This window comes from Astatotilapia calliptera, chromosome 8 (genome assembly GCF_900246225.1).
Source record: "Astatotilapia calliptera chromosome 8, fAstCal1.2, whole genome shotgun sequence".
Lineage (NCBI taxonomy): Eukaryota > Metazoa > Chordata > Actinopteri > Cichliformes > Cichlidae > Astatotilapia > Astatotilapia calliptera.
The window spans coordinates 15,898,776-15,913,179 of record NC_039309.1 but is presented as its reverse complement, the minus strand read 5'-3'; the positions used below and the strand labels follow the sequence as shown (position 1 = coordinate 15,913,179).

The 14,404-nt window shown below is 39.3% G+C and overlaps 2 protein-coding genes across 7 annotated transcripts in view; one reads left to right on the top strand and one right to left on the bottom strand.

The window, feature by feature from the left end:
* Positions 1 to 2,299: 2,299 nt before the first annotated feature.
* On the bottom strand, positions 2,300 to 12,273 carry tmem130 (transmembrane protein 130). 4 transcript variants are annotated; one of them, XM_026179004.1, is made up of 9 exons: positions 12,035 to 12,273; positions 8,831 to 8,871; positions 8,677 to 8,759; positions 8,420 to 8,591; positions 8,184 to 8,329; positions 7,688 to 7,772; positions 7,315 to 7,517; positions 3,347 to 3,453; positions 2,300 to 2,962 (listed from the first exon to the last, which is right to left on the bottom strand). In XM_026179004.1, exons 2-9 carry the CDS (start codon positions 8,836 to 8,838, stop codon positions 2,822 to 2,824), a joined length of 945 nt encoding a protein of 314 aa, XP_026034789.1. In that variant the 5' UTR covers positions 8,839 to 8,871; positions 12,035 to 12,273; the 3' UTR covers positions 2,300 to 2,821. The 4 variants fall into 4 exon arrangements, with proteins under 4 accessions (XP_026034789.1, XP_026034788.1, XP_026034792.1 ...); XM_026179003.1 differs by lacking the exon at positions 12,035 to 12,273 and adding an exon at positions 11,422 to 11,460; XM_026179007.1 differs by lacking the exon at positions 12,035 to 12,273 and adding an exon at positions 11,103 to 11,131.
* Positions 11,556 to 14,404, top strand: part of baiap2l1a (BAR/IMD domain containing adaptor protein 2 like 1a) — a 30,314-nt gene continuing 27,465 nt past the window's right edge. For 2 of the 3 annotated variants that reach the window (XM_026179001.1, XM_026179000.1), the window contains exons 1-3: positions 11,558 to 11,847; positions 13,024 to 13,099; positions 13,292 to 13,378. In XM_026179001.1, coding sequence (XP_026034786.1) covers positions 11,797 to 11,847; positions 13,024 to 13,099; positions 13,292 to 13,378 — 214 coding nt within the window. In that variant the 5' untranslated portion in view covers positions 11,558 to 11,796. Of the gene's footprint in view, positions 11,848 to 13,023; positions 13,100 to 13,291; positions 13,379 to 14,404 lie in introns of all 3 variants that reach the window. The other variant, XM_026179002.1, reaches the window with a different exon arrangement.

Below are 14,404 nucleotides of genomic sequence, written 5' to 3'. Positions count from 1 at the left end.
CCATGTTTAGTGTGTTAGGGTTTTACTTTTCCCTGTGGCGTCATGATCATTTGTGTCAGCTGTGTCTCCTCAGGTGTTTCCACTTCCCTCATTACCCTTCTGTCCTCATGCCCTGATAGAGTTTTTCATGTTCCAGTTCAGGCCCTGTTCATGTCACAGTTTTCATGTTTTAGTTTTTCTCAGTTTAGGTTTCCAGATTAGTTTTTCTCCAGTTTGCCTTGCCTTGTTTTTTTTTTGTTACACTTCGTTTGTCTCCCGTGTCTGCATTTTTGTCCACACCTCAAACACACCGGCCTGCTCGGCTGTGACAAATCTGGTCCATACCAGGTTCTACAACTGCTTAAAGACAGATGAATAAGATGTGACGTATTATATTAGGTATTTATTTAATAAAATAGCACTGTGTGTGTTAAACTAAGTACACCTCACCACATGGTTCACTGGTACAAGCTAATGAAGTAATGGTTTTCTGTATGACTTTCTCACATTGTTAGGAAGTTTGGCCCACTTTTCTTTGCAGCAGTTCTTCACTTGTCCAGTTTTCTCATTTTAAAAATCTAGGTAAAGCAAATAAGTGGAAGACAAAGGAAGAAGTAAATCAAGAACTAAATGCTATGTCCTTAAAAATATGACAAAAACTGAGCAAAGACCTAAAAGAGGACCCAGAGATACATTTGGAAGGCTGTAAAGAAGTCATTCATACAGAAAGGAAACAGATCAAATTGTCATTAATATATATATGCAGGACGTCAGAGAGCTGTACAACAGTGAGTGTCTACAGCCATCTGTAAGATGGGTTGGAAGCACAGAGTCCAGAGCCCGGACCTCAACATTATTGAAGCAGCCTGGGATCATCTTGACAGAACTGAACAAAAGGCACCCAACAGCTAAAGAAGGGCTTTGAACAGGGGTGGGCAACTCCAGGCCTCGAGGGCCGGTGTCCCTGCAGGTTTTAGATGTGCCCTTGAACCAACACAGCTGATTTAAATGGCTAAATTACCTCCTCAACATGTCCTGAAGTTCTCCAGAGGCCTGGTAACGAACTAATCATGTGATTCAGGTGTTGACCTGGCTTTGAATGTCCTTCAAGAAACCTAGAGAATGATTCTTGAAGACCAACTCAAGAGTATGAAAAAATGTGTTTTTGTATAGAGTTAGCATTTTCTCGCCATGTTTACATGGTTACTCTCATGGTCTGTCTGTGGACTCAGTGGTTTTGGTTTTGATTATTATCTTATGTTTTAGGTTCATTCTTGTTAGGAATTTCTTGTTCTCAGGTTTAGTTTCTGTTTTGTATTTCGAGCTCCTTTTGTTCTGTCTCTCTGCCTGTCTGGTCCCGCGTCTTTGTGCTCCCTCCCTGTTGCCATGTCTTGTGTTAATTCTCGTGTCTGTGCATACCTGTTGTATTTCCTGTTTTATTTTGAAGGTCCTTGTCTCGTCAGCCTGTCACCTCCTGTATCCCATTCCCGGATTGCCCCTGTGTGTATATAAGCCCTGTGTTTTCTCCTGCTTGTTGCTGCTCCGTCTGCGTTGTCTCCTCGAGACTCCCTGTGTTTCTGCCGTATGATAGTTTCAGGTCAGTTTTGTTAGTTTTCTCAGTTTAGGTTTATCTGTATGCCCTTCTCCGTTCCTCCTGTATTGTGTTCACCTCACAAAATAAAGCTCAATCTCTGCATCTACGTCAGTGCCTGCATTTGGGTCCTTACCTCACCTCCACACGGCCTGCCTCGCCAGCCGTGACAGTTTCTCTCTAGCTTTCTCCCACAGTACAAAGACACATATGGCATTAGGTTAATTGGTGATTCTCAATTGACCATAGGTGTGACCGTGAGTGATGTGTTTTGTGTTAGCACTGCAGCAGCTGACAGATTAGCAACCTGTCCAGGGTGTTGCCTGCCTATTGCCCTAAGACAGCTGTGATAGAAACTCTTGAATTGGTTAGATGAAAGAAAATGGATGAACAGGTTGATTTCCTGTCCAGTGACACCAAAAACATGTTACCTACCACAACCTTATTGAAATTCAGTTCATGTTCATGACATGACCCAAATTTCAATGTAACATTCATTCATAGTACATTGTATTGTGTCAATATAACTGATACAAAACACAAGGTTTATAAAAGATAAAGAGCTTCACATGTACTTTCTGTAAAGTTCAAAGTAGAAGTTGTTCAGATAAATATGCTCATTTGAATTGTGAACCTGAGCATCATGCATGATAGGACAGAGTCGAGTATTAGCTCTCTGCAAAAAAATATATCTTGTGCAGCTGTGCCTCAGCGTTTAGGAGTGCAAGATGAAGGCCAAAACAAATATTTAATTGTTTTTCTAGAAAGTAACACCGACGCAAGGCCTCGATTCATACATCAATTAAAAACATGGAATAAATGAGTGGTCCAATCCATTCACAGCATGATCATTAACACTCATTGTTTAAACATGACCTGCGCTTGAGCTGTTAATTTTTTATGAGTTTATTTGAATGTCAACCTGAGTTCTGTGACTCATCAGTTGATCGCCATCATTATTTTATGACAAACGCAGTGTTTGACCTATTAGCCTACTGAACATTTGCGGTGAAACCACCAATTAACCCAGCTTAGAGGATAGTTCTAAATACATACAGGCACTTTATTTCTTCTTCTTTTTTCAAAATACAATATCAAGCTACTTGATCATGCACATATTAGCAAAATATATCTATAATCACACATGCAAGATATGCAGGGTCACAGTTATTAGTAGTTTTAGATTTTTCTTTGCCAAACACATGTGTATGCAGCCACAATAAGAGGGCAGAAAGAGAAGCAGTGTGCTGGTTAAGAGCGGCCTTGAGTCCCATATTGCAACAGGAGTGGCTCTTTCTCTGCTTTCTCAATGTTGGAGAGCTTTAAAAGAATTAAGCTTTGACCATCAGATTCTTTGTTCTTCAGAAATACGGCATTACTGGAAGCAGCAATCTGCAAAATGACATTTACCAGAAAAACATCAGCCAGCTTCAAAGTTGCTTTTAGATAAAAATGCAGTGTCACAGTTAAGTAGGTTCAAATATCTGAGCTTATGTGGTTTATAGTTTGTTGTTGTTCAAGTGTGATTTATTTCTGGAAATAGGCAGCCTCCTTGTGGTCATACACAGCAATTAACTGCAATCACTGGCACTCATTGAGCTACTGAAAACTAGGATAACAGGCTATTTGCTTAAACTCTAACCAGTGGGATACACAGTATTGATGAAGTACACAATTTTATAATCATTTACTAATATGGCCCTTAAGGTTTTTGAAGGTTTTGCATTGTGCCTTTATCTTGTTAATATGTGGTTAATGAACCACAAACATGTGTACCTTAAGTTTGCTGTGAAGATGAGGGTGACAGGCGATGACTGTGATGAAGGAGAACGTTGCCACAAGAATGGCAGCACATGACAGGATGAAGAAAATTTGAGCACCATCTATAATTAAGGAAGAAAGAAGCAGACAGAGTGTGGGTCTGTTGTTAAAGATTCAGTAAAAACAATTATAAGCAAATGAAACTATTATATCTCATATACTTATTCTATGAGTCTCTACTCTCCATGCTACACACTGTAGCTAGGATGCTGTGTTGTAAATGAATATGGTGGTTTTAGCAAGCGTACAATTTTCTTACTGGCTTTATGACCCTGTTTGGTATAATGATAGAAGAAAGTGAGGCACTCTGTTGTGTGTTAAGTAGCACAACACACTCTAAAACTGAGTCAAAAGTTCCAAATTTGTCCCAGAAAATCTGTGTTTCTGAGTAAGTAGGAAGCAGACGCTAATTTTGGCTCAATAGAAACTTTAGTAACATCACAACAATGAATCGATTGAGGACAGCAGACATGTTCGGACCCGCCTACTCTGATACGCTTGGATTCCTCCATTTTCACTCTTTCATCTGTGTCTGTGGAACTAACACAGCTAAACAGCACATGAAACACCTCATGACACAGCACAGCTGACCTTTGTTTCAAAAGATTTTGCTGTGTTTATTTAGATTTATTGTGATTGAGTCAAACTTTATTAAAGCAGAAGGTACACGATGACTAATACAAAAATAGTTCATATTTAGAGCCAAGAGAACTTTGCAAATGGCCTTAAACTTGCTAATTCATCTTACAACTCCAGTTTCAAAAAAGGTGCTGGTCTAGTTTTGTTTCATTGTGTTCAGTAGCATGTGTGAGTGTATATGTTCTGATGCTGACGACCAATAAGCAGCATTAACATTGCAAATGGTTTTGCATGTGATGTCTGCAGGCAGTTCACTTTAGGCTACTAAAAAATCTTTCTAATAGAAATTTCGAGACCAACATTGCATTGAAAAATGCATTAAAAGGGAAAATAATTGACATGAACATCAGTTCAAAATTCACAGTAAGGTAAAGCATGTGAAAGTATTCATCTGAAATTTACAAACATTGTCCAAATATGCTTATCAATGTGTTTACAACCTGAAACGTTTGGACCAGCTATGACGCATTTAAAGTGCAGTTTCTGTGCAATTTCTATGAGCTAAAGGAGCAATGGTAAAAAAAAAAAAAGTAAAAAAAAGGCAAAAATGCTTTAAGGATTTTTATTAGTAAATGTTAAAAGTTGCAATGCTGGATAAAATGTGAATAAAAATAGAATGCAGTGATTTGAAAATCTCATAAACCCACACATTATTCATAATAAAACTCATTAAAAGTACTGGTTTATTTTGAATTTGATCGCAGCAGAGCATCTCAAAAAAGTTAGTTCCGGAACAGTAAACGGATGGAAAAATAAGTGGTAATAAAAGAAACCGCTGGAAGAACATTTTGCAACTAATTAGGTTGATAGCGGTTCACCAGTAAGCCAAAACTGCATCAAGAAATTGTGGAACGTTCCTCAATGTAAAATTGTGAACATTTTGAATCATCAATATCTTTAAAGGATAGTGAGAATCTGGAGAAATCTATGCATAATGCAGATCTTGTCTTTAGGCAGGATCATTGGACGGGCTGAGGAAGCTCTATCATGCATGAAGACGACATATGTAAAAATTAAGTCAAATCAAGAAACGCTGCCATCTTCTCTGAGCCATTTAACATGAACTGAAGCAAAGTGAAAAAGTGCTCCGTTATAAGACAAATCCATTTTCTTTCACTTCTCTGATTCAGGGTTGTAGGGGGCTGGAGCCAATCCCAGCTGTCATGGGGCAGAAGGCAGGGTACATCCCAACACAGGTTGCCCCTCTGTCACAGACTAATTGGCTAACAAAGAGAGGCAAACATACATTCACACTCACATTCATGCCTATGATCAGTTTAAAATCATCAGTAAGCCTAAACTGAAGCATAACTTTGTATTCTGGGGGGAAGCTGGAATACCTGGACAGAACCCAGACAAACACAGGGAGAACAGGCGTACTCCACACTCAAAAGGTCCCAAACTGCAACAGCGAGGCAACAGTGTGTCGCCCATCATACAAATCAAAGTTGACAGCTGTTTTTGTAAAACATGGATTTCACGTTCTCTGGACTGAAAAGGAAAGAGACCTTCTGGCCTGTTATCAGCACTCAAGCCTGCATCTCTGATGGAGCTGCAATAGTGCCTATGGAATTGTTAGCTGCACATCTGGAAAGGCACCATCAGTGCTGAAAGGTATGTAACATATGATCCATCCAGAAGGTGTCTTTTTTGGAGAAGGCGTTTCTTATTCAACAACACTGTGCTAAACCCTCACTGCATCTCTTACAGTAGCATGGCTTTGTAGTAGAAGAGCACAGGTGCTGAATGGCCTGTCTGCAGTCAAGACTTTTCACTGGTTAAAAACATTTGGCACATAATGAAATAAAGAATGCAACAGAGTAGAGGACTGTTGAGCAGCTAGAATCCAATGCAAGAATGGAGCAATGTTCCTCTCCCAAAGCTCCAGCAGCTGCTCTCATCAATTCCCAGATGTTTACAGACTGTTGTTAAAAGAAGACGGAACTCTACACAGTGTTGAAGATGGCCAACGTTAAATATCACCTCATATCTTTCTTAACATTGAGCGTTTTCTCAGTTTAAACATCCGTATGTTAGAGTGTGAATGTTATATGTGATTTAAAAATCTTTGCATTATGTTTTTATGTACATTTCACACAGCACCCCAACCTTTTTATTGATGTATAAAAAGTAAAACAGTAAAAAGTAGATTGAGTAAATTTGCAAATTTAGGGGGTGCGGGGGACTGATGATATTTGGCATTTCTGACAGTTCATTCAGAAAAGAAAACAGACAAGATATCAAATATTTGCTGTGCTTTTGTTTCAGTTATGTCTCCCATTCCTTTAGTTATCCGGTAACCTTTTTAATTAACTCTGAGTTAATAAGTGAAAATGAAACCTCTTACTACAGGCTGCCACAAAGAGAGGAAAATGCAGCTTTTGCATTTTGTGTTCCATGTTGTACTTTTTGAACAGTAAAAATATGGTTTTCTACACAGGGTGAAGTGATTTGTCATGCGGCATAAACAGATTGTAAATGTTATGGGAGTAATTAGGGAGTCTTAAGGTTTGATCATATGTGAAATTTCAACCTGCCTCCCTTGTTTTAGATTAGTAAAGCTGGCCTGAACACCTTGGATGTCCCCTTTTTTCCCAGGTTGGCCCTTCAGGTTTACCTATAGCAGCAGTCAGTTGGCTTCCTGTTAGGTGCATTTAGAAGTCATTAAGCAGAATCCATTCTCAGCACTCAAAACTGAATATGCTGCTGAATCGTGAGCTCCTCTGTGTCATTTATGATCAAGTAGCTTGGTTCCGCTAACTTTCCCAATAAATTCATCTCCCGACTCCTCGGTACTCTGTAGTACTAATGAAGCTATTAGGAAGATGCAGTCTTATGTTGATGAATGGGGCCAGCTTTCCAAAGTTTTCCGGCTTTCTTAACTTTTATTTCTGTTCTTTCTTTATTCTTTTGTATTTTTCAGCTGTGCTTTGGTTAGGCTTTGATTAGGTTCTGGTTTTGGTTAGGGTGTGAAAAGTTTACTGCTCGAGTTAAAAAACAATGATTAAATCCAGCAGAGCAAGTCTGGCAGGGAGCACTGAACGTACACTTTTCCCATGTGAGTTTCAGCTGTGTTTTCTGATATCATGACAGTGCATTTTTTTACGTTATCCAACACATTTTGTAACAAGGTTTCCTCTAAACGATCCTCTGCCCTAAAAGCATTTCGCTGCCACATCAGTTTATGTCTTTTCTTTCTCTTCTTCCCTATGTCCTCTGCTTTAATGTCACAGAAAGCAACATGTCTGCAGGTATTTCTGCTGGTGTTGTGGGTGGATACTCACTGTTTCTCCTGACGTAGAGGCTGAAGGAGGTCTGCAGCTTACTGATTTCGTTCCGGACACTGATGTCCAGACAGTGGTAGCCAGCAGAGGCGAAGGTGAGGTTCAGTTTCAACATGTTGTCATACAACATGGTCAGCGTGCAGCCCTCTGTCACGTCCGGCATGCAGTTGGGGAGAAAACGCCAGCAAACCCATAAGGGAGGACTAAAATCACACACAAACACAGGGTTGAGGAGCTTTTCTTTATAATACAATAACAAAATTAATATTAAATAAAAAGCTGAATGCAAAAGAAAGGGCACTATTCAGGGTCACGCTATTTTAAACTTGCATTGATCTAATATATAGCAATGTTCCTGGTAAATGCAGCTCACCTTCCATCAACATGAAAAATCAGACTGGCGTCCTGTGACACCTCATATTCTGATGGCCCCTTCAGCTCGATGTTCTTGATGGCATCTACAAATAAGTTTTAGCTATTAGTCATTTCGTTCTTTATTGGGAAAACTTTACAGAAGTGTTCTAGTTTCCCCACACAAAGACCACAAAATCAAGATGATAGCATTTTGGAAATTTTTCCCTACATAAATCACATTAATTCAACTTAATTTTACTCTACGCCCCGTCTGCACCATGAACTCCCTCCCTCAAGTTTAAGAAGTACTACTTTGAAACCACCTTAACTTAGAATTGCTACCAAATCTGCTTTCTTATGAATCCTGATAGTTACATCAGGTCATCACGTCACAGTTCAAATTAAATTTTCCAGAAATGTTGAGCCTACAGCAGACTGCTTTTTCCTATTGAAAATGACTGAAAATAATTTATACAGGAATATATTAATGCATATATGAATTCAAAGCCACAAACCAAGCACTTGAACCTCTGTGGAGTAGACTTTGGTCACCGGAGGTGAATATTTGGTCACATTTGCTCCCACTTTCAACCACATTGTGTAGTTTCCTGATTCTGGGTAATAATAGCGGACAACCGGCTCAGTGCCGTTAATCACTTGTCTGTATCAAAGATCAAAAAAGAATATGAGACAAAGAAAATCATCTCTAACATTTTTTTTAATCTATATTTAAAAATGTAAGAAATCATACCCGTTCCCTAAGTCCCAAGTATAGGTGAACTTTGCTGAGCTGAAATTCTTTTGGGGATCAAAGAGTTCAAACATAGTCTCTGTGGGAACATCTGACGCCAGTTCACCTCTGTCTCTCACGTAGGTGGCATTTCCCTCCATTTGATAGAAAACAAGCTTCCCTTCAATATTTTCTGGTCAAAAGAGAAGCTGTATTTAGTTGCGGAGTCAAGAAGAATGAACAGTAAAAGAGAGACAGATAGAAAATGGATGACATACTCAAATCTATCAAAGACTCTGTAGTCTCTGTTCCACCCAGGAGAACCAGTATGGGAAGCATCAACATCCACACGATGTGTTTTCTGGAAGCACGCGTATGAAAGTTTGAAAACGTGTCAGTTCATGATGTTAATGTGGTGGATGTTCGACTTACCCGTCCATATCTGCTCGTCCTCTCACAGTATGAAGTTAGTTCTGAAAACAGGAGTCGAGTGACATTGGGGAGAAAGGATGGAAGGCTGTTACTTCTGGTCAGTGAGATTCAGAGATAAGCGCCGTAAAGGCTTGAAATCATAACCATGCGTTTCAATCACATGGATGATGAGCAACAATCGGCTGTTGAGTAGGTGGTTCCGGCCTGGGTCACATTACTGTCAGTTACATGGGACAACTTCTTAAATGTGGTGGGTTTATCTCTGTGTTTATCAGATCTGGAAATTATCATCAGCTCAACAAAAATTGCACAACTACTGACTTGTTACTGGGACAGTACTTAAATTGAGTTAACCCTAAAGAAGACTGAAGCATGAAATAATTGCCTGAAAATTTTCATTTTTATTTTTTTGAACTTTAGTGTTCATCAAACCTTCTGACATTTTTTTAAAGAGAGAAGTTAATTTGTATCATTTTTGCTTCATTTGGCCTTTTTTTGCAATTGTAAGAGGGTTACAAAAACAAATCACAAAGACGTACGAGATACACGTATGAGATATGACACACTGGATGTTACAGGGCTAGGTTTACTGTTGATTTTCTTTTTTTCTTTATTTCTTTGTTGTTGTTTTTTTAAAGTCTCTCTTACATGGAATCTGGTCAAATTACATACTTGGTTATTTTCCTAAATGATTAAATATTCAAATACATAAACCTTTCATTTAACATTTTTATGAGGGTAAAACATCAGTTATTTAGTGTAATTTAACTAACTTATAGATAAAATCCTAAAGGTCTTGCTTCACTTAGAGTTTAATTTTTCCCTCTTTATTTTGCACACTCTGTCACCAGTAGCAGTCAGGCTGTTAAGGTTGCAATAAAATGTAAAAAATGTATAGAAAATAATTTAACTTTTCACTTTTCCATTTTTTCACACACTTGTGTTTTAAAAATGTTGGTACAGAAACAAAATCACTAATGTGTAGCAAGATGACATGCTGCTGAGACCTATTGTTCTGGAAACTATACAAAATGGTAAATGGCCTGTATTTATATAGCGCTTTTACTAGTCCCTAAGGACCCCAAAGCGCTTTACATATCCAGTCATCCACACATTCACGCACACATTCACACACTGGTGATGGCAAGCTACATTGTAGCCACAGCCACCCTGGGGCGCACTGACAGAGGCGAGGCTGCCGGACACTGGCGCCACCGGGCCCTCTGACCACCACCAGTAGGCAACGGGTGAAGTGTCTTGCCCAAGGACACAACGACCAAGACTGTCCAAGCCGGGGCTCGAACCGGCAACCTTCCGATTACAAGGCGAACTCCCAACTCTTGAGCCACGATCGCCCCACGGTGGCGATCGTGGCCACAAAGGTGGGTTTGAGTTCATCTGCAGGTGTAGTGCTGCATGTCTCTGGGCAAATTTTACCATGACAAAAGATACAGTTATGCAACTTTACAAGTCCATTGTTGATATCTAAATGAAGGCTAGTTTCAATGATGGGCGTGGTTTGCAACGCACTGGCATTGAGATTGCTGTGATTACGTCACAGAAGGTTCAGATAGTTTTAAAGCTTGTTAGTGTGGTGGGAGATCTTAGACCATTTTTAAGCACTGAGAAAGCAACAGGCTCAGTGTAAATCAGCATAAATTGTACCTGCTTTGAACTTAACTGCACATAAAGTGAATACTCAACTGGAGTGTGACAGTTGCATTCACCTCTTAGTATTCATGTTTATAACTTCCATGCATCCATCCTCTTCCACTAATTCAATTCAGGGTCATGGGGGAGTAAATATGTCAACAGCACATGCATGTACTTAAACAGAGCATGCTGGTTTGTGAACTATAGACATATTGTGTATAAATAAAGATACATAACGCAAGAGAATGGTGCAAATTGCATTGTTAAATAATATGTACATTACCTGAAGGTTTACAAGCTGATCCTGAACATTGATATAGTATGTGTCAAAATATGGCAGTGTATTTTTAACTGTAAATCAGTCCGGATTTACCACTACTAGGCTTGTGATTCATTATATCTTTCAGAGTCTAATAAAGTCCTAGTGTTTTGTACTACTGCTTTGGATGGATAGGTCTTCCTAATTACTCATTAAAATCCCCAAACATATAGCCAATCGTTTAAGAACTCATAGGTTGATGGGATATTGATGATGAATCACAATTATATAGCCCACATAACATAAAAAATATACCCACTGACCTTTCATGTACAAAGATAATATTCTGATGCATTTCACCTGTTGAGAGCTACTGATGGTGTATTCAGCATTAGAGGTTAAAAATCGCGACTAACTAAAGTTTAAAGAGAAGACTAGTTTGAGTTGAGAAATAATACGAGTTCTCGTTAAAGTACAGATTTCCAGTAAACCTTCTACGATTTATTCATGGTGCAAAACTTCCTTCGTCACTGTGACTGTACTAATTATTGTACAGCAGCGCCCTCTCCAGGCCAAAAGCAATATTATATCTAAAACCCACTGACAAAATACGTCACATTTTTATGGTGTTTTTCGCTAACAGTCCTGAGAATCAACAGCCCACAGCTTTCTAACTCACCAGCTGAGAACTTTGACCTGTGTAACACCTCTTGTGACGTCACCCTCCTCCACCACCACCACCCTTCCGCGCTGCCCCCCTCCCCCCCTCTTCGCCCCTAAAGGCACGGGGAAGTCTCTCGGTGTCCCAGTCAGTTCGTCCGCCGCCGGCTGCACGAGCGTTTCAGCTTGCTCGCGTGCAGTGTACAGACACGGAGCAGGATTCGCTGTGGGATTTATTACTCGGACCGAGACAACTCCTGGATTACCAAGTGTCTTTTTGTTCTCCGCTTTGTTGTTATTTTTTTAAATATAATATTTATATTGTGTGTATATATATTTTTATTTTTTTTATTTCATTTTTTTTAATTCTGAGATTAAGAAACAACCTGCCGTGATGGCTCGGGATCCGGAGCATGTGAGCAAGCTCACTGAAAGTACTTTTAAGGTGAGTGATGCATTCAACATTTAAGGAAATACCTGTTGTTGTTTTTTTGGGAGGGGTCGCTTTTTTAATGTAGTTCACTTCAGGTGTAATCAGAAATTTATAGTTCAGCGAGTCTGCTTTGTTGCTTTTCAACAGTGGCTGTAAACCACAGGTAAAGTACCATAAAATAATGAAGTGTTTCCCTTACCCTTTGTTACCTCTTGTTTCAAGGACCTGTTTTGTGAGGGGGTGGGAAAAAGAGAAACTGATCGAGCAACTGAAACTTTCTGTTGTTTACCAGGGGAAAAGAAAATTCAACAATGCCACTGCCACAGCAGGGACACTCCCTGTTATTAAATAATTTCGTAAATCACAGTGAACCACAGAAGTGTTAAAGCTTCTCACAGCTCAATCAATCTGCTGTGGCTTTATCAGAACATCTGAAATCACTGGAGCAATAATTTGAGTGTAATCTTGATTGGTTGTTCCTGGCTAATCTAATCAACATTATACTTCTACCTCTCAATGGTGATAAGCAGTGAGCCTTCACTGTCTATGACCTGAAGTAGAAATAGACAACAGTTTAGAGTAAAAGTTTAAGTACGACAGTTAGGTTGAATTTCGGTGCATTTTGAAGTGCCCTCTCTGGTTTGGGGAGCAGGGAAAAAGAGACTGAACTAGTCCTACCTGTAGTTTACAGTAGTTTACTGTTTTTCCTCTCAGCTGCCCCCCACTCATGTAAAGCCATACCTGCCCCCCTTCATTGTTCTATTGAGAGTGTGCCAGGGGAATAGAGGCAGGGGGTGAGCAGTGCTTGATTATTGGGAGATTACAATAGAGGGAGGGGGAGATGGGTGGTTTGGTGAGAGTGATGAAGTTGGTGCTGCAAATAGCTGGGACTTTGTGTGGGACTTCGCTCTTTCGAGGGAGTTGCATGACATACGTGAGGGGTCAAGTTAAAGATTGAAAGTTTTATTGTTCTCACATGGAGATATTTATAGAGCAACTGCACAAACACTTGCTCTTGTTTTCATGGATTTCTCTTCTCCACCCACTCCCACAAAAATAGCCTTATGAGGGTTTTATTGTTAATGACGAGACCTTTCAAAAAGGGGAAAACAAGTCTTAAAGTTAAAGTTGTTTGTTTGCTTTTTCTTGCTTTTATTCACAATAATAAGACTCTGCTCTTTACCCCAGAATGTAATGGAGCAGTTCAACCCAGGCCTGAGGAACCTGGTCAACCTCGGAAAGAGCTATGAGAAATCAGTCACAGGTAAACACAGTTTTCACCCTCATGAGGGACAAAAGGGCATAAACCCGTAATGGTCCGTAACCGCTACAATGAATTTTGGTGTACCTCAGCTGTTTTTACACTGGCAGCACTTTTAAATGGTCGAAGCAGAGCTATAAATGATCCTGGAAATCGTCTGGAGCTTAACAGTGTCTTGTCTGTCTGCCCGCACAGCAATGGCTCTTGCTGGAAAGGCTTATTTTGATGCAGTGTCAAAGATCGGAGAAACTGCTATCATGTCTCCAGTCTCCAGAGAGCTCGGTGAGTATTATGCAAGTCTACTTTAAATCTACCTGCAATGTGGGAGCTCTCGAAAGGGTCTGTCTGATATCCATGCTAGAAATGTCTCTGCTGTGAGATCGAAGCTTTTAAAAGAATGTGACTCTAAACTTCCTCTTATGTTTAAATACAATTAAAGGAATAGTTGGAGATCGTGGAATAATTCTTTTATTAAAATTAATTTTAAGTTAATGTCTCTACACGAAAGTAAGAATATAGCCAGAAGCCATTAGCTTATTATAGACCTTGAAAATAAACTAAACCAACAAAATCCACTTTGCTACCCCAAAGAACAATTCACAAATATTCTGTGTTACTAATGTGCAAAAACACCAATTTGTATCTTTACAGCAGGGTTATGTGCCTCGTTGTTGTCAACAATTAGTTTGTGAAAGACCATTTTGAAGCCTCAGTTTGAGTATTTTTACAGTCACCATGAAAGACCTTGAAAGTGTGTACTCATACAGTAGAAACTAGCCGGAAAATGTCTGTTTAACAGATTATAATACCTGTACCCTGAATCATACCTTGTTCAGTTGTCCCTGTTAGGGTATTCATGTAAGTCGAGGAAGTCGAACACATTTTACATGGATCCCACTTTAATCTTAAGTGTTCTGGTAGTTTAACTGCACATTTAATCCCAGAGAGGACTTGATATATGCTAAAGAAGTGCGCGTCTCAGTTTTTCTACATGATACATACTATATAGGAGTAAATTGTAAGAAATGAATTACAAAACATTTTCTGGCAGCTCGTTGCCCAGATTGTGCTGTAATTAACAACAATTACTGTTAATGCGTTAATTCACAAAAAATGTCCTTTTTTATTTATGCATTTTACTGTGAAGACATTGTAAAACATAAGGCCCAGGGCTGATTCTGGCCGCTGCTCAAAATGATAATTTTTCAAAATAAGCATTGTGCTCTATTAAATAAGACTTAAAATTAGTAACTGAGACCTTAAACACATTAGTAAAGTGCGTAGTCATGTCATAAATCAAGTGCAAAG

Bases quoted from the DNA above. Each gene is read 5' to 3' on its own strand.
- tmem130 (XM_026179004.1), bottom strand. The intron at 8,592-8,676 runs GTATGTCATCCA...TCTTTTGACCAG, and splicing joins AGAGTCTTTGATAGATTTGA to AAAATATTGAAGGGAAGCTT. The intron at 2,963-3,346 runs GTACACATGTTT...GTCATTTTGCAG, and splicing joins ATCTTCACAGCAAACTTAAG to ATTGCTGCTTCCAGTAATGC.